Raw genomic sequence first — 18,656 nt, 5'->3', positions numbered from 1 at the left:
TGAGCTAGGCCTGACACGGTCCAGGTTCAGTGAGCTGAAAGATGCCCTCCTGTGCTAATATTTCTGAGGCTTTATGAAACTTTTCTAAACGCTTATGTAAACAAGTCTGTCTGTTGTAGAGCTTAAATTTACATTGTGCCCAATGATGTGCAAATTGTCTGCAGGGTAATCTAATTCCTTGAATTTAGCTTTCTTAGCAAAATCATAGACCCATAAAACACTGGGCGTACAATTCCACCCCCGGATAAGAAAGTAAGATTAAGTAGTGCAAATGCTTCCCAGTTCCAAGGTACCCAGAATCTATTTTAAATGACCAGGAGTACAAAATGGCTTAGGATGTGGAAGTCAACGGAACAGACCCGGTGCTGATTTAGGATGTTCTGTGTGTTGCAGCTTAGTATGAAGATACATTAGTTGTAATGATGAAAGCAAAGTAGGATCTCAGGCAAGGCTTTACTTTGAGAGAACTCTGTTATGTAAGACTTTTCAATGATTCTTCTTATCCCAAGTGTTGGCTAGAAAAAAAAATAACTTGGTGTGGGAATTAACTTCATATTATTTGTAAATTTGCTTTAAAAGTTTGTAATGTGCTCAAGTTCACACTTAAGTCTTTGGCAGTGCTTAATGTGTAAAACCATGTAAATCAATTATTTAAGCACAGCAATGTTGTAAAACATCTCCTGTATTAATGTCGTTGTTTAGTTTAGTTGCTGCCTTTGGTGTGTAGGTTCCTTTCAAAAGATTTAGTATAAATTGTGGTGGAAAGAAGATGTTAAAGGGATTGGCCATACTTTTCACTTTGAGAGGCCATTTTCATCCCGATCTGTGACTACATTGTTTGTCTCACTGAAACTCTGTTTTAGCAAATAGCTATAGCATCACTTTAAAACTAAATGGCCACAAAGTTAGGCTCTGGAGCATTTCTGGAGTTGGTGCTATGGAAGCTAATGGATGGCAAAATGGCGAGAGCAACATTTCTCACCACTCACCCATAGTAGGAGAGATGCTAGTATGGGTGTGCAATGCATACAATGGAAGCTTTCAGTGGGCAGATTGCGACATCATACAGCCTCTCAGGCTGATTTTAAGCGTGTTCTTCAAACTTGAGACACTCATCAACACCCGGTGCTAACCACTCTCGGCTGCAGGACCACCTTCCCCTTTCCAATAGCACTATTTAAAGGACCAACTATCCAACTTGTGCTTTTTGACTAGCAGCTGTTCTTGCAAAGTTTGTGGAAGTACTGTGTTTTTTTTTGTAGATGTTAGGACATGGATGGTCACTCTAAACTTCTACCCGACCAGGTCCTTCAGCAGGCGATGTTACAAACATATCCCAGTTTGGCGTTCAAGTGTGCATTCAAGAGGTGATGGGGATCCTGTATTCGGAGTGTAGAGTTCAGTGAATTCCCTTTAACTACAGAGAAATACGGTTAGTGGGCATGTGACCTTTCTAGAGTAGCAGGATTCCCAGTGGTGCAGGGAGCAATCAGTTGAACGCATGTGATTTTGCAGGCCACACATGTAAATGGGGAGAGGTGCAGGAACTAAGGGTTCCAGTTCAGTTGCGTGCAGTTGGTATGCAACCATGCCCAATATCCTGGCAGCTACCACAATGCCTTCATCCTGAGGCAGTCTGTCATTCCTGCTGCCTTCAGGCTACCACGACAAACCAGAGGCTGGCTGCTTAGAGACAAAGGATACCCCTATGCACATGACTGATAACTCCCCCTCCACCACCCAACCAAATGAAGCCAATGGCCCTACAACGAGAGACATGCTGCCACCAGGAAGATCATGGAGCATACCATCAGTGTTCTCAAGTAATAGTTCTGTTGTCTGGATGGCTCGGGGGAGCCCTACAGCACTGGCTGGAGCATGTCTCAAAGTTTGTGGTGGTCTGCAGCTTTGTCATTATTATAAGGGCACAGCATTGCCATTTGGCATTGCAAAGGCTAATTCAGGAGGAGGAGGTATCCTGGACCACCTCGTTTCGGACGGGCTGTCAGTGAGGGCCTACTTTGTTCTTTGTACTGAGCCTCCAGTTCCTTTATGGCGTCATGCCTTCACTACCAGTGCTCCACAATTCCTCACCTTCCCATCTACCTGTGACACCCTACCACCACAGTATCTTGGCCAAAATTCTGCAATAAGAGCTGCCAGACCATTCCATAATGGCCTCATCCAGGTGTATAACCCAATAGTGCAAAGAAAAAATTGAACTGCACCCTTGCACATCCCCTTAGTATGTGTCTTGTGCCTTTTCCTGACCTAGTGCTCTTACACAGTGTTACCCCAGTAGCTGTAGCATGGCTGGTGGACGGTTACTGACTTTCAGTGGGAACGACTGCATATGGCCTTTCCAGTCACTCTCGAGCGGCTCTGGGCCTTGATGGCCCAGCTTTGGACAGTAACACTTTGGCACAGCAGGCAACAGCCTGGGCTGACTCACTGAGAGGCAAAAGTAAGGGCACTGGTGGAATGGCAGTGGTGGGAATATGAATGCCAAGAGCCTGACAGAGGACAGTAGGTGCATGCTCCACAGATGCACTGACACTGCCCTGGGGCACTGCCTCAGTAAGCCTAGTAATCTGTTGAAGGACGGGTTGCTGTGAACCTGCATGCTGCTTTGAGCGCTTAGATCCGCAGGCATGATGGCAGAAATCTGAGTCTGCATGGCATCAAGCATGAATCTCATGACCTCCATCTTAGCTTCCACTATAGCACTGAGACAATGGGTGACTTCTGCCTATGCTGCAGTGGAAACTGAGGTAATGGCCACCAAAATCTGCACCATGACTGGGTCCACAAGTACTGCCATGGAGCTGGCTACCACCTCCACGATGGAAAAGATGTACTCCAAGCTCTACACAATGCTCTGTGGCAGGTTGGGGCTGGACTCCTCATTCTTCCTTAACAATGACAAGAGGCTTGGTGTATATGCTCATTAGCGTTCTCCTGTAGGCTGCGCTAGAGGACCTAACCTGAGTCTCCTGTAGCAAAGCTAATATCACCCTCAGTGCAGCTGGCATAGAAACTGCCCTTTCTCCTGGCCTGGCTGCTGCACATTCCTGCATGTAACTCACCACTATGATTATATTGGTAGAGATTTTTAAAAAAATTTTCAAAAATCAATTATTCATGGATGTGGGTGTTGCTAGCAAGGCCAGCATCTGTTGCCCATCCATAATGCCCTTAAACAGAGTGACTTGCTAGGCCATTTCAGAAGGCAGTTAAGAGTCAACCACATTGCTATGGATCTGGAGTTACATATATGCCAGATAAAGTAAGGATGGTAGATTTCTTTCCCTGAAGGACAATAGGTGAGCCAGATGGGTTTTTACAACAATTGATAGTTTCATTTGGTCCATATTTTATTAATTGAACTAAAATTACACCAGCTGCCATGGTAGGACTTGAACCCATGTCCCCAGAGCATTAGCCTGGGCCTCTATTACTAGTCCAGTGACATTAGCACTACCATCTTCCCTAAAAATCTGAAAACTCAGGTATTTACTAAAAGAATGAAGCCGCAAGGTTCACTTTTAAAATCAAAGAATTTTGCTTCACAATAATCAAACAACATGAATATTAATAACCGACCATTTAAGATAGTGTAGTTATGTTAAAAATATTCAAAGTACAGTGAACCCAGTTACATATCATCTCAGTTGAATTTCTTAACACAAGTTTCCTTCCACAACAATTTGACTTGCGCCCCAAATAGCTCGTCATATATTTATCAGAAATTGGATAAATAACTATTTGGTCTGAGGACTGTTTGAAAGGTTCATATGAAGATTGAGATTTCTTGGGGCTGCCACTTACTTCCAGCAGGGTTTTCTTTTCATATCTCTTCCAACCGTCCCCTGGTTGTAGACTCCCAGTTCAAAATAGGTGTTGCTAGCATCCTAAGTGTAACCACATCAGGTCAGAACTTTCCTGGTTCTAATGTTCTTAACTCTGGAGTCTTGCCTGTCTCTCTCTTCTCAGTTTGGCTATCCCAAAAATTCAACTCACTGTTTGTCCTTAAGTTATCTAGAGCTTTAAACCCTTTTAGCCAGCACTAAGACTTTTAGCTGAATTCTGCTGAAAGAGATGTTCCCTGCTGCCAGCTTGCCCTGAACTAAACTGCTTGAAACAGATGTTACCTACAATAAACATCTTGTTTACCGTTTGCTTTTCTATTATTTATTTTTGACAGCTTTGTCACATGATCAGTTTGGAACCAATTACTTTTTACAATAAATCATTTTCTAGAGAAACTTAGTTCTTAAAGGAACCACCACCCCAACATAAAATATTGGTCTGATTCCCCCAAAGTACATGAAGCATCATACCATGTACTACCAATTAAGGCAGTGATTCTAGAACTGTGGGTCGGGACCCTAATGGGCTCTCAGAGATCACTCCTCCAAGGCAGCAATGGTGGCTGTGGAGGGGAGACTACCTAGTCCAGAGGCACTGGTGGGACAGCCCTGAACCCTCTGATTGATGCCACCAAACAGCAAGGGACAGGACCTGAGCCCAAAGCACTCTTTAACCTTAGAAAACACTTTTGGCAATGGGTGCTGTGCGGGCCCAGGATGTTTCTGTGCAGGCAGAGGCAGGCAAGTGTAACTCAGTGACTGACTACGAGAAAAACTGGCAGGTCATGTGGCCGAGCCGGGAAGATGAGTGACGGCTTCAAATTTTGTGTTTCTGTTCCTGTCTGCTTTTAGACTCCTTGTCCTGGGCTGGTGACACTCCTTTGCAAGAACCGGCAACTAGACCAAAAGATGGGGAGAGGGGCTGATTGCAGTGTGTGGGGTGTGAGGAGAGTGCAGATCATTAGTGTGTGTTGGGAGGCGGGAGGGAGGTTTATTTCTGTGTGGTGAAAGAAGGGAAGAGGAACTGGTTATAGTGTGGGAGGAAAGGAAGAGGGGCTCATTACAGTGTGTGTGTGGGGAAGGGAAGAGGAGCTCATTCGTGCCTGAATTGGTGGCTGCGAGAGACAGATTAAGTGACATTGTTTCTTCCTCAGAATGGTCAGTAGCAGCCTTCCATATGAGGCGACACTGGCTGGCCAGGCGGCAGCTCTTTGGCACCTGGAAGTATGAAATTAGAAGGGAAAGTTTGGGATGAGGGAAATGGAGTGAGGAAGAAAGTAAGAAGTCCATAGTCACATGATCTGCAGCTTGCACTTCGTGCCAGATAGCAGGATGAGAGTGAGTTGGGATTTGACAAAGGCTTTAAAGCAGGAACATACTATTATCCTGAATGTTCTTGGTGGCGCCAGATGCAATGCCTCTGTTACAGCTGGCTTTATAATGTTAAGTACATTCTCTTTCAGAGGACTTAGGTGGTGCAGGTGTGTGGTTATGGGCCTGCAAGAGAGGGGGATGAAATATGTTGGATTGTGTTTGGGGTGTATTCCTGCTGCAGCTGAATAGCTAAAGCTATGAGGAAGCAGCAAGAGGTGGGGGTGTGTGAGACTTGCATAGTTAGGTGAGAATATAAAGTGGAATATCTGAATGTTAGGCCTGAGTCCTAAATGCAAGGGACAGCTGATGGGTTATTGGTATGTTGAGCAGCCTGAGAGTTTAGTGGGTTAGAGATGTCATATGAAGATGCATTCACTGACCTTGGCCACCCACTTGCGATACAACTGCCAGAACCAGGGATAAGATTCCAGGTATTGGCCACCCGCTCTTTCTCTTTTCAGGGTGTACCTTAAGGGTCTCCAGGCCCCCTGTGGAAACTTGGCCTCTCTTCCTGTTGACTGAAACCAAGGCCTCCAGTGCTGCATCTTTTAACCTTGAGCTTCTCTCTTGGCAGTTGCTCCATTTGATGTCCTTTTCCTTAAGCCCATGCACAACAGGAAGCTAGCAGCTGCTTCCTATGAGTCAGCTCCCCTTCAAGAAGTGTAGGCTAGCTGAAATACATGGTAGCTATGCACACCGTTAGATGCCCTGTCAAACGTTAAGCCAACAGCACGGGCCACTTGCTGGTGAACACTACAATCCTTCAAATAAGGAGGCAGTACAATATTTGCATGTATCCTGCCTCAGCAGGACCTGGTGTATCCTAATCATGAATGGTAACACCACCTCCCCACTCCCCACACCTGAAAATGGAAGCAAATGAATATTTAACCCCACACCTTTTAAAAATGACTTCAAATTTTATGTTTGAATGTGTTCATAGTATAAATATTTTAAAGCATTAAATTTGGTTACATATAAACACTGCAAGTTCCATCAAAGCAAACAGTTCAAGCTCCCTATGTTTTTAAATTGAATATCATTTGCAGATAATGACGCATAAAGTCTCCAGATAGTTGATTGAAAAAATGCACCACACAGTCTGCTGCTGAGTGGGACCAACAGGTTGTTAGGAACAATTACTGGTCCATTCTAAGATAAGGCTCTACATTTGATCAGTTTCTAATAAAGGATGTGGGGGGAAAAATCCAGCAGGGCTCAGATCCTGGCTTGTACATAAGTTTGTTTTTATCACTCCCATCTGATTGTCACAGGTCACAGCAGAAAATAACTTTTCAGAACTTTTCTTGTGTCTATCAATTATTGTTGCATCACAAATAAATTATGAAAGTGGTTGATGCCAGGAATCATATGAAAATCTAGTTTGTATTTTAGGCAAAAACAGAATTACCTGGAAAAACTCAGCAGGTCTGGCAGCATCGGCGGAGAAGAAAAGAGTTGACGTTTCGAGTCCTCATGATCCTTCAGCAGAACTGAGTAAAGTTAGGAGAGGGGTGAAATATAAGCTGGTTTAAGGTTGTGGGGGGGGGTGCGGTTTGGGGGGAGAGAAGTTGTGGGGGTGGGGTGGTTGTAGGGACAAGCATGCAGTGATAGGAGCAGATAATCAAAAGATGTCACAGACAAAAGGAACAAAGAAGTGTTGAAGGTGGTGATATTATCTAAGAAAATGTGCTAATTAAGAATGGATGGCAGGACACTCGAGGTACAGCTCTAGTGGGGGTGGGGTGGAAAGACTGACAGGGTATTACAGTTATAGATTTAAAAATAATGGAAATAGGTGGGAAAAGAAAAATCTATATAAATTATTGGAAAAAACAAAAGGGAGGGGGAAATTTTAGGGCACTGCATGGTCTAACCCCAGGATCACAAAATGACAGTTTTTATAAACACTAGGCAGGAAACTGCATATTGCTTTGTCGGATGTCCTTGCGCAGCTCTGGGCTTTGACTAAAGAGATTTGAGGATTCAGAAGTAAACAGTGAAGAATTTGAATTAGTGTAGGTAGATTAGAGAGCCAATTAGGTAGAGAAAGAGAAATAGAGTGAGAAACAAATATTGGGTTAAGAGAGGAGAAAAAAAGATGGAAATTAAAGATAAAAGAAATTGAAATGTTCCACTACCTGAAGGGATGGCTCCACAGTTTAAATGTTCACTTTATGGGCCATTGAGGCAGATGGGCAGTCATCAACAACAACTTACATTTATATAGCACCTCTAACATAGTAAACATCCCAACATGCAACACAGGAGTGTTAACAAACAAAGTGACAGTAAATCCCATCAGACTTCACCAAAAAGATAGGTTTTGAGGTATGCCTTAAAGGAGGAGAGAGTTATGGAGAGCAATGTTCCACTTTTTTTGGAGTACATGGGTGATCTGTTTAAGTGTGTGGCCCCTTTAAATTTTTTTGTGCAACCAAATATATGCAGTAACTTAAAAGGGGCTGACATGTGCGCAACCTGCATGAGCACACTCGAGTTGCTATGTGGCGGTGCAGCTAACAGGGAGCATTGGTTGAGAGGCGTAGAGGTTTGGAAGGGAATTCCAGTACGTGGGGCCCAGGCAGCCAAAGGCATGGTCATCAATGGTCGAGTGATTAAAACTGGTGATGTGCAAGAGGCCAGAATTGGGGGAGTGCAGAGATTTCGGAGGGTTGTAGACTGGAGGAGATTATGGGAATAGAAAGGACCGGACCATGAAAGGATTTGAAAACCGGGATGAGAATTTTAAAATTGAGGCGTTATCATGCCAAGAGCAGTGTAGATTAGTAAGCACATGGGTGACGGTTGAACAGGATGGAGCAAGTTAGGATATGGGCAGCTGAATTTTGGATGAGTTCGAGTTTATGGGTGGGGGTGGGAGGCCATCCAGGAGAGCAGTGGAATAGTCAAGTCTAGAGGTAAAGGCATATGTGAGGATTTCAGCAGCAGTTGTGCTAAGACAGGTGTGGAGATGAGCGATGTTACAAAGATGAAAGTGGGTGATTTGCATGACAGTGGGTATATTGTTGAAAGTTCATCTTGCGGTCAAGTAAGATGCCAAAGTTGTGAACAGCTTGATTCAGCTTCACACGGTGACCAGGGAGAGGGATAAAGTCAATGTCTAGGGAACAGAGTTTGCAGCAGAGTCCAAAGCCAATGACTTTGGTCTTCCCAATATTTAATTACAATTATCACATTGTTATAGACCATAAGACATAGGAGCAGAAGTAGGCCATTCAGCCCATCGAGTCTGCTCCAGCACTATAATGACACTTGTGTTATTAATTACCAGGCTTAACTTTCTCCAGCAAATTTAATGAGAAACTAATGTGCAAAGTACTTTCGAAGTGCAATTGCCGTTATGTAGGAAAGAGAGCAGCCAATTAGCAGACAGCCTCTCAAACAGCAATTAAATTATGGCCAGATGTTTGAGGTGTTGATTGAGGTTTAAATGTTGGCCAGGATACTGGGAGAACCACCTTCCTCTTTAATTAGTGCCATGGGATCTTTTACATTCATCTGAGGGGGCAGATAGTGCCTTAGTTTAATATAAAAACAGAATTACCTGGAAAAACTCAGCAGGTCTGGCAGCATCGGCAGAGAAAAAAAGAGTTGACGTTTCGAGTCCTCATGACCCTTCAGCAGAACCAAGCCATAACATAACAACATAACAATGGTCATAACAGCTTAGTTTAATATCTCATCTGTAAAATTGCACCTCTGAAAGTGCAGCACTCCCTTAGAAGTGCCATTGTAGCTTATATATTTTTTCATTTGTGCATGGGAGGTGGATGTTGCTGGCAAGGCCAGCATTTATTGCCATCCCTAACTGCCCTTGAGAAGCTGGTGGTGTGCTGACTTCTTGACTTGCTGCAGTCTGTGTTGCAGGAATACCCACAGCGCTGTTAGGAATGAAGTTCCAGTATTTTGACCCAGCAACAATGAAGTTATAGTTATGGGTGATATATATCCAAACTGGGATAGTGTGTGACTTGGAGGGGAACTTGCAGGTGGTAATGTTCCCATGCATCTGCTGCCCTTGCCCTTCTAGGTGGTAGAGGTAGCAGGTTTGAAAAGTGCTGTTGAAGGAGTATTAGTGAGTTCTGCAGTGCATCTTGGTGAAGGTACATGCTGCTGCCAATGTGCGTCACTGGCAGATGGGGTGCCAGTCAAGAGGGCTGCTTTGTCCTGGATGATGTTGAGCTCCTTTAGTGTTTGAGCTGCACTCATCCAGGCAAGTGGAGAATATTCCATCGTACTCCTGACTTGTGCCTTGTAAATGGTCAACAGGCCTTGTGGAGTCAGGAGGTGAGTTATTCTCCACAGATTCCCAACCTCTGACCTGCGCTTGTAGCCACAGTATTTATATGACAGGTCCAGTTAAGTTTCTGGTCAATGGTAACCCCAGGATTTTGATAGCGGCAGATTCGGTGATGATAATGCCATTGAATGGCGGTGGGGGGATGACTGGTTATATTCTCTCTTGTTGGAGATGGTCATTGCCTGGCACTCGTGTGGCACAAATGTAACTTGCTACTTATCAGCCCAAGCCAGTTTGGTTCCAGTTTTGCTCAGGCTGCTTGCTGCCACACTTGGTCAAATGCTGCTTTGATGTCAAGGGCAGTCACTCTCATCTCGAGTTCAGCTCTTTTATCCGTATTTGGACCAAGGCTGCAATGAGGTCAGGAGCTGAGTGACCCTGGTGGAACTCAAACTGAGCATCAATGAGCAGGATATTGCTAAGCAAGTGCTGCTTGATAGCACTTTTGATGACATTTTCCATCACTTCGCTGATGATCAAGAGTAGACTGATGAGGCAGTAATTGGCCGGGTTAGATTTGTCCTTTTTTGTGGACAGGATATACCAGGGCAATTTTTCACATTGCTGGGTAGATGCCAGTGTTGCTGCTGTACTGGAACAGCTTGGCAGTGCGGCAAGTTCTGGAAAGCGAGTCCTATTGCCGGAATATTGTCAGGGCCCAAAGCCTTTGCAGTGTCTAGTGCCTTCGGCCGTTTCTTGATATCATGTGGAGTGAATTGAATTGGCTAAAGACTGGCATCTGTGATGCTAGGGACTTCAGGAGGAGGCTGAGATGGATCGTACACTTTGCACTTCTGGCTGAAGATGGCTGCAAATGCTTCAACCTTCCTTCTCTTCTGCACTGATGCGCTGGGCTCCTCCATCATTGAGGATGGGGATATTTGTGGAGATTCCTCTCCAGTTAGTTGTGAATGGTGGTGGACAATTAAATGACTGGATGTGGCAGGACTGCAATGCTTAGATCTGATCTGTTGGTAATGGGATCACTTAGCTCTGTCTATCGCATGCTGCTTCTACTGTTTGCATGCAAGTAGTCCTGAGTTGTAGCTTCACCAGGTTGACACCTCATCTTTAGGTGTACCAGGCATGCTCTCCTGCACTCTTCATTGAACCAGGGTTGATCCCCTGGCTTGTTGGTAATGGTAGAGTGGGGGATATGCTGGGCTATGAGGTTACAAATTGTAGTTGTATACAATTCCGCTGCTGCTGATGGCCCACAGCATCTCATGGGTGCCCAGTTTTGAGTTGCTAGATCTGTTCAAAATCTATCCCATTTAGCATGGTGGCAGTGCCACACAATACGACAAAGGGTAAGCTCAACATGAAGATGGGACTTGGTTTCCACAAGGACTGTGCGGTGGTCACTCCTACAGATACTGTCATGGACAGAGACATCTGTGACTGATAAAGGGACGAGGTTAAGTAGGTTTCTCCCTCTTGTTGGTTCCATCACCACCTGCCGCAGACCCAGCCTAGCAGCTGTGTCCTTTAGGGCTCGGCCTGTAGTCAAGCCACCAAGCCACTCTTGGTGAAAACAGTTGAAGTCCCTACCCAGGGCACACTCTGTGCCCTTGCCACCCGCAGTGCTTCCACCAAGTGGTGTTCAACATGGAGGAGTACTGATTCATCAGCTGAGGGATGGTAGGCGGTAACCAACAGGAGGTTCCTCGCCCAGGTTTGACCTGACGCCATGAGACTTCATGGGGCCCAGAGTCGATGTTTAAGACTCCCAGGGCAACTCCCTCATGACTGCATATCACTGTGTCGCCACCTCTGGTGGGCCTATTCTGTCGGTGGGACAGGGCATACCCAGGAATGGTGATGGTGGTGTTTGGGGCATTATCTGTAAGGTATGATTCTGTGAGTATGACTATGTCAGGCTGTTGCTTGACCAGCCTGTGGTGCAGCTTTCCCAATTTTGGCACAAGCCCCCAGATGTTAATAAGAAAGACTCTTCAGGGTTGACAGTGTTGGGTGAGCTGTTGTAGTTTAGGTGCCTAGATCGATGCTGGGTGGTCTCTCCGGTTTCATTCCTTTTAGACTACGTGGTGGCTGCATACAACTGAGTGGCTTGCTAGGCTGTTTCAGAGCGTTTAAGAGCCCGTAATATGATAGAATTTTATGTTATGCTTAAAATTGAGGTAGTTCAACCTGAAGCCAGGGTGTTAAATGTGAACAAAGGAAATTGTGAAGGTATGAGGGGAAAATCGCCTACGGTGGACTGGGAAAATACATTAAAAGGCATATATACGGTATATAGGCAATGGATAGTCTTTAAATAACTGTTACATAGTTTACAGCTACTATACATTCCTTCAAGGCACAAAAAAGTCAGTCAACAAAGGTCCGAGATGAGGATAAATATTTTTACCCAGAGTTGTCAATCTTTGGAGTTCTCTACTCCAGAGGGCTGTGGAAGATCAGTCATATTACAAGAAAAGTCCTATAAAGTTGCCAGAAATATTAGTAAACCTGAGGATTGGGAGGATTAGAATGCAGAAAAGGAGGACCAAGAAACTGATAAAGGGAGAATAGAATATGAATGTAAACTAGCAAAAAATCTAAAAAACCGACTGTAAAAGCTTCTATAGGCACATAAGAAGAAAGCATTTTACTAAGACAAATGTGGGCCCATTACAGGCAGAGTCAGGAGAATTTATAATGGGGAATAGGGAAATGGCAGAGAAGCTAAATGATTATTTTGTGTCTGTCTCCACTGAGAAATCTCCCAGAATTAGAGATCCAAGAGCTAGGGAGAATGTGAAATTGAAGGAAATTAGTATTATTACGAAGGTTATATTGCAGAAATTCCTAGGACTGAAGGTTGATAAGCCCGTGGGACCTGATATTCTACATTCTAGAGTGTTGAAAGAGGTAGCAATGGAGATGGTGGATGCATTGGTGATCATCTTCCAAAATGCTATAGGTTCTGGAACAATTCCTGCAGATTGGAAGGTAGCAAAAGTCAACCCACTATTTAAGAAGGGAGGGAGAGAGAAAAGAGGGAACTACAGACCTGTCAGCCTTATATCAGTGGTAGGGAAAATGCTAAAATCAATTCTAAAGGATATGGTAAATGAGACACTTGGATAATAATCTAATTGGACATAGTCAACGTGGATTTATGAACGGGAAATCATGTTTGATGAACCGGTTGAAGTTTTTTTGCGCATGTTACTAACAGGAATTGATAAAGGGGAATTGGTGTAGTATACTTGGATTTTCAGAAGACTTTTGAGAAAAGAGGTTGGTTAGCAAAATTAAAGAACATGGGATAGGAAGTAATATACTGGCATGGATTAAGGATTGGTTAACAGGCAGAAGACAGAGAGTAGGACTAAACAGGTCATTCTTGTGTTGACAGGCTGTGACCATAAGCATCAGCTTGGACCCCCAGCTGTTTGCAATATATCAATGATTTGGATGTGGGGACCAAATGTAATATCTCCGAGTTTGCGGATGACATAAAGCTAGGTGGGAATGTGTGTTGTGAGTGGCTTCAAGGAGATTTGGACAGACTTAGTGACTGGCAAGAACATGGCAGATGGAATGTAACATGGAAAAATGTGAGGTTATCCACTTTGGTAGGAGGAATAGATGTACAGTGTATTTTTTAAATGGTGGGAGATTAGAAAGTGTAGATGTACAAAGGGACCTGGGTGTCCTCATCAATAAGTCAATGAAAGCTAACTTTCAGATGCAGCAAGCAATTAGGAAGGCTAATAGTGTTTTAGCCTTTATTGCAAGAGGATTTGAGTACAAGAGTAGCAAAGCCTTGCTTCAATTGTATAGAACTGTGGTCAGACCACACCTGGATTACTGTGCGCGATTTTGGTCCCATTATCTTAGGAAGGATATTATTGCCATAGAGGGAGTGCAATGAAGGTTCACCAGACTTGTTCCCGGGTTGGCGGGACTGTCCTATGAAGAGAGATTGGGGAAACTGGACCTGTATTTTCGAGAGTTTCAAAGAATGAGAGGTGATCTCATTGAAACCTATCAAATAGTTAAAGGGATAGACAGGGTAAATGCAGGTAATATTTTTCCCTTGGTAGGGGAGTCTAGAACCAGGGGACACAATTTCAAAATAAGGGGGAAGCCACTTGGGTCTGAGGTGAGAATTTTTTTTTTATACAGGGTTGTGAATCTTTGGAATTCTCTACTCCAGGAGGCTGTGGAAGCTCAGTCATTGAGTATGTTTATAGCAGAGATTGATATTTAGAAATCTGTCAGTGATGTGAAGGGTTATGGGGATAGTGTGGGAAAAAGGCATTGAAGTGGATGATCAGCCATGATTGTATTGAATGGTGGAGTTGGCTAGATGGGCTGACTGGCCTACTCCTGCTCCTCTGTTCCTATGTCCCACACTTCTATGAGTCAACCACATTGCTGTGGGTCTGGAGTCACGTGTAGGCCAGAGCAGGTAAGGATGGCAGATTCCCTTCCCTAAAGGACATTAGTGAACCAGAGTTTTTATGATAATTCACAATGGTTTCACGGTCACCGTTACTGAGTAACATAACTCCAGATTTATTAATTGAATTTAAATTTCACCAGTGCCTGTGCCGGGTTTCAAATCCGTTTCTCCAGAGCATTAGCCTACGCCTCAGGATATGAAGTAGCTGGAGTGAGGCTTGATTCAGAGTTGTCAGAGTTACGACTGAACCAGAGCTGACAATGGTCAGTAAAATGATGTATTTCAGTCAGTTGGCAGAGAAAATTGTAACTTTTGGAATAAATATAATTCAATGTGAGAGAAATTTTCAAGTTTTGGGTGAAGTAAATATCATGTTGTACAGTGTGTTTAGCTTCCTTTCGGTGCAATATAACTGTTTTGGCTTTGTTGTACAAATTTGGTACAATAATATAGTTTGCTCTAAAATGACAGCTTTTGAGTAGAATATAAAATAAAAAATGTGTATTATAATTGCACCTGCTGATGAGGGTCTGTACATAACAAAAACTTGCATTTATATTGCATGATGTCTTTCATGCAATGAAACATCCCACGATCATTTGGAGGGCAAGGGGTAGCTGTAGAAAGTTAGGGGTGGTGATTTGTAGGCACCAGGAAAGGAGGTAGACTTTTGAAAATTGCAAGACAGGATAAGTTATTCAGATTGATGCAGGGATCTGGAGATCAAGGTTCTAACACTGATTAATTGGGGAGGGGAGATTTGTACTGTGGGCCAAAGATGGAAGAACAAAGGATATATGCTGAATAAAGGACTAGGGTGAGATAAGGTTTAAGAGTCCATCAGGTTGATAGACTAGAAACCAATAGTTAAAATAGCTGAATGTGCCCTTAGCAATGATTTTTTTTCCCTCTCAAATGCTGGTGGCTTAAAAGATAATAGGTCTGATTGGGTCCTGAGGTTCATAACAATAGGTAGCTATGTGATTCAGATCATGTCACATCAGATCTGCCAATTGAGCACAATTAGAAATTAGTTATTGTTGACTTAACTCAAGCAGCAAGCTAGTAAATCCTGAAATAGATTATGGCTAGACGTAGTCGTGCATTGTTATTAACTTCTCCAATTTCTGTTTTGCTTGAGTGTCACTCTTTGGAAAACTGAAGCATGCTGCACTGTGAAGTCGTAGGTCTGTGTTTGTAACTCCCTGCAAAGGGAGAGATCCTAGCCTGGATGATATGGGCAGAAAATTAAAATGCGAGTCGTGGTGTAGGGCTAATAATTCCACTTTAGTTAGCTCCTGTCACTGGAGAGCAAAGAACCAAGAGGCAGTAGGACTGAATTGCAAGCTCCAGAGGTATGTGGGCAGCTAGTCTGTTTACGGTGAGGCTTTGGGTTCTCTGCTCATCGCTCATGTAGGAAGTATTTGCCAGGTGTTGTCACTACAATGGGTGGAGCTTGAGTAGGAATGCTGTATCATGCATAGTTTGTGCATGGTGGGTCAGTGAATATTCCAGATTATTAAAACAATGCCCTCTCTGATAAACTGCACGTGTGCTCATTTTCTGCTGTCAGTGGTATACCCTTGCCCTGCAACAAGAGCCTAATACCTGAGATTCTAGACTGATTATGGGGGAATTCTAATCTAACCATGGGGCAGGGCATGGTTGGTAACATGAGTTGTGCTTTACATTTCATCAGATTTTACTCTTCATTGAAGAGAGGTGGGGTTAAAATTATTTTTGCATCTGAAGTATGTAATTTATAAAGAGCACCTGAACCTTCCCATTGTTCTCATACATTTCAATAGCACCCCATGTAATCTGCTGTGGTAAAGTGATCCTAATATGGTAACAATATCATGTTAACCTATTTTATATATTCCAAAATAGAGTAACAGATACCTGAAAGTGTTGCAACTCTGTTGGTTCAGATGACATTGTAAACTGAGAGCAAAGTTCAACTGGTCATTAAAGGGGAGAAAACATTAAGTAGAATTTTGAATGCCTATTTTCTGTCCTCCTATCCCCAAGGCACTGACTTTTGTAACATGATTCCACAGGTGCTGAATTCCCTCTGATACCTCACCCGAGTGGTCATTATTCATGTGTCCATGCCTTAATGGTGAGTTTTGGCAGGCCATTTGACTTTGGAGGGCATCATGGCTAAGCCTAGTCCTACCCTCACATGACAGTAATACACGCATTCTCCATCGGTTTGATGAATAGTGCTTGGGTTCAGGAACCCAGCTTTACTCTTCCTAACCCAGAAGAGCAGAGGGCATTTTTAGTAACTTATCCCCAACCCAGCTAAAATGGGATGTTAACATAGACAGGGATTGAATTGGAGGTTCTTAATCAGTATGACTCACTAAATAAATTGATTAGGGCACACTACAATACTGTCTGAATACAATACTAGTCCATGGAAAATATCTAGATGCTATATTAGCTTATTTGTGTTTGATGCTCAGTATTTAAAAAAAATTCAACCTATTAAGTTTAGTATCCTGTAATTTCAATGAAGTGTCTTCTGAATGGGCAGATACGGCGTTTTGATTTCTTGCTTTGAAAAAGAAAGACTTGTTCATATGGCAACTTTATAACTTTAGGACATTCCAGATTGCTTTACAGCCAATAAAGTACTTCTGAAGTGTAGTTATTGTTGTATTGTAGAAAATGCACAGTGAGGTTCCACAAACAGCAATTTGTTAATGACCAGAGAGCCTTTCTTTTAGGCATTGGTTGAGGGATGAATATTGGCCAGGACACAACTCCCATACTCTTCAAAGTAGTGTGTTTATTTACGCCCATCTAAGGGGGCCTTGTTTCAACGCCTCATTTGAAAGACTGCAACTCCGACAGTGCAGCACTGCACTGGAACGTAGGTCCAGTTTTTTGCTCATATCCCTGGACTGTCACCTGAAGATGCTCTTGTGTATGCTGGTGGTGAGGGAGGAAAGAGCACGGCCTCTGTGTCCTATACCGTTTCATGCACTGGCATGAAAGCTGCTGCTAAAGAATAACACCACTGTCATTTTAGTGCTTGAGTTCTTTCACCAGCACTGATGCTGTCTGTCGACAATGTCTGTTGTGTTGTGCTTTTTTTAAACATTGATTTTTGCAGATTGAGCTGCTGTTTACTCAAGAAATGACCGAATATTTTAAATTAGAAAGATTTACTTAATTTTTCACGCTTCAGTACAATCGACATTTTGTGGTTTTGAAGGGACTTTTCATTTGGCTTCCAAATATTATTGACATAGCTATTAAAAGAAATACCTGAGTTTACATATTCACACTAGTCTGCTGCATGATCCTTTACCAGTAAAGATAATAAATCCCATGACTAGGGTGTCCAGGCATCTGGTTTTGTACTGAGCAGCCGGGTGCTTAAGCCAGTCTGGCCACTGTCAGGTACTGGATGGCTTCATATCTGGTATTTTGACCTTTAGTACCCACACATCTCAGTAAAGCACTGACAGTGGCCTATGTTCGCTCCTTTTCCCACTCACAGCCACCTCAATGTGGCGGGAATGCAGGAAACAGTTTTTCACTTTTTTCCCCACCTACCACCCCCTGCTGCCCCTACATCTCTTGAATGGCACTGAATTTCAACGTAATGATGTCGAGCATTAGTGTCCTCCAGTACTAGCCATCATACCCATGACATGGATGCTTCATGCAACCTATTTACTGTAATTATGCTTGCCATACCTTTGTGTTTTCAGGTGGATGAGCTGCATGCGTTGGAAATCCCTGAACTGCTACTTTGCTTTCCAAAATTACTTTTATTTTTAAAATTAAAGATCTTGCTAAGTGTTTAGTTTGCAGAAATTAATTGCTGGGTTTGTGTGAATCAGGTTCAGTTTATTTGGGAAGGTACATTCATTTTGCAGTGAAGTGATCCACATAAGCTAAAAATAACGGCGGTATGTACACGTGAATTATTATTGGGCAGCAGGTACTGCAGGTTTAGCATTCCAGAATCTGTTTAGAAGTGAGCAAGACATTTCCATAAAATCTGGGGACAACAGAAAACCTTGCTATCTCCAATACAGCTGTAGAAATAGTCCTGCTTGGTTTCCACTATACCTTGCTCATCTCTCGAGGTTCTTGTGAATTCACACAATTGACCACAGTTACTGATCAAATATGCAATCAATAACAAAAACTGGAATATCCATTAACTCCAAAAAGATGAACAGTGTAGTGTCTTGGATATAAATGTATTAGAAACATAATTCTATATTTGTTGACAACATGATTTTATTGCAGGTTTAAAGACAGTAGAGAAGATGAAATTTGGTTAGTAGATGTAAGTATGCACTTTCTTTTCCATTTTTTTAGAACTTAAAAACAAATTGCGGAATGTTTAATGCCTATGTAATTTTAGTGTACATTTTCCAATATAGCTGGTATTTCCAACTGCACCCAAAAATAACACCACTGTTGAACAATGATCTTTAGAGGATTAAGAATAGCTTGTTTTTTAGTGAGATGCTTGTGTTGTTTATACAGAACACATTTCATCTATCCAATGGTACTAGAATGCTCAACATTCTACATTTATATGTGATTATTAAATTGAAAGGGTTAGATTGTTTACTGCACTGTCTGGAATGGTATGTGACCTAAATGTGATGTGTCGCTTCAAAATGCGATGCAAAAGCAG

General features: G+C 42.9%; 2 protein-coding genes across 2 annotated transcripts in view; one reads left to right on the top strand and one right to left on the bottom strand.

Annotated features, from left to right (window-relative positions):
* cox6c (cytochrome c oxidase subunit 6C) overlaps window positions 1–18,656 on the bottom strand; it is a 297,540-nt gene that overhangs the window by 135,996 nt on the left and 142,888 nt on the right. The window lies entirely within an intron of this gene.
* The window catches only part of tmx3b (thioredoxin related transmembrane protein 3b), a 146,911-nt gene that overhangs the window by 4,034 nt on the left and 124,221 nt on the right, over window positions 1–18,656 (top strand). Inside the window, exon 3 of the mRNA XM_078540033.1 lies at window positions 18,260–18,299. Coding sequence (XP_078396159.1) covers window positions 18,260–18,299 — 40 coding nt within the window. The remainder of the gene's footprint in view (window positions 1–18,259; window positions 18,300–18,656) is intronic.

The sequence above is a fragment of the Cetorhinus maximus genome, chromosome 4 (assembly GCF_964194155.1).
Source record: "Cetorhinus maximus chromosome 4, sCetMax3.hap1.1, whole genome shotgun sequence".
NCBI classification, from domain to species: domain Eukaryota; kingdom Metazoa; phylum Chordata; class Chondrichthyes; order Lamniformes; family Cetorhinidae; genus Cetorhinus; species Cetorhinus maximus.
This window is presented reverse-complemented; position numbering and strand designations above follow the sequence as displayed.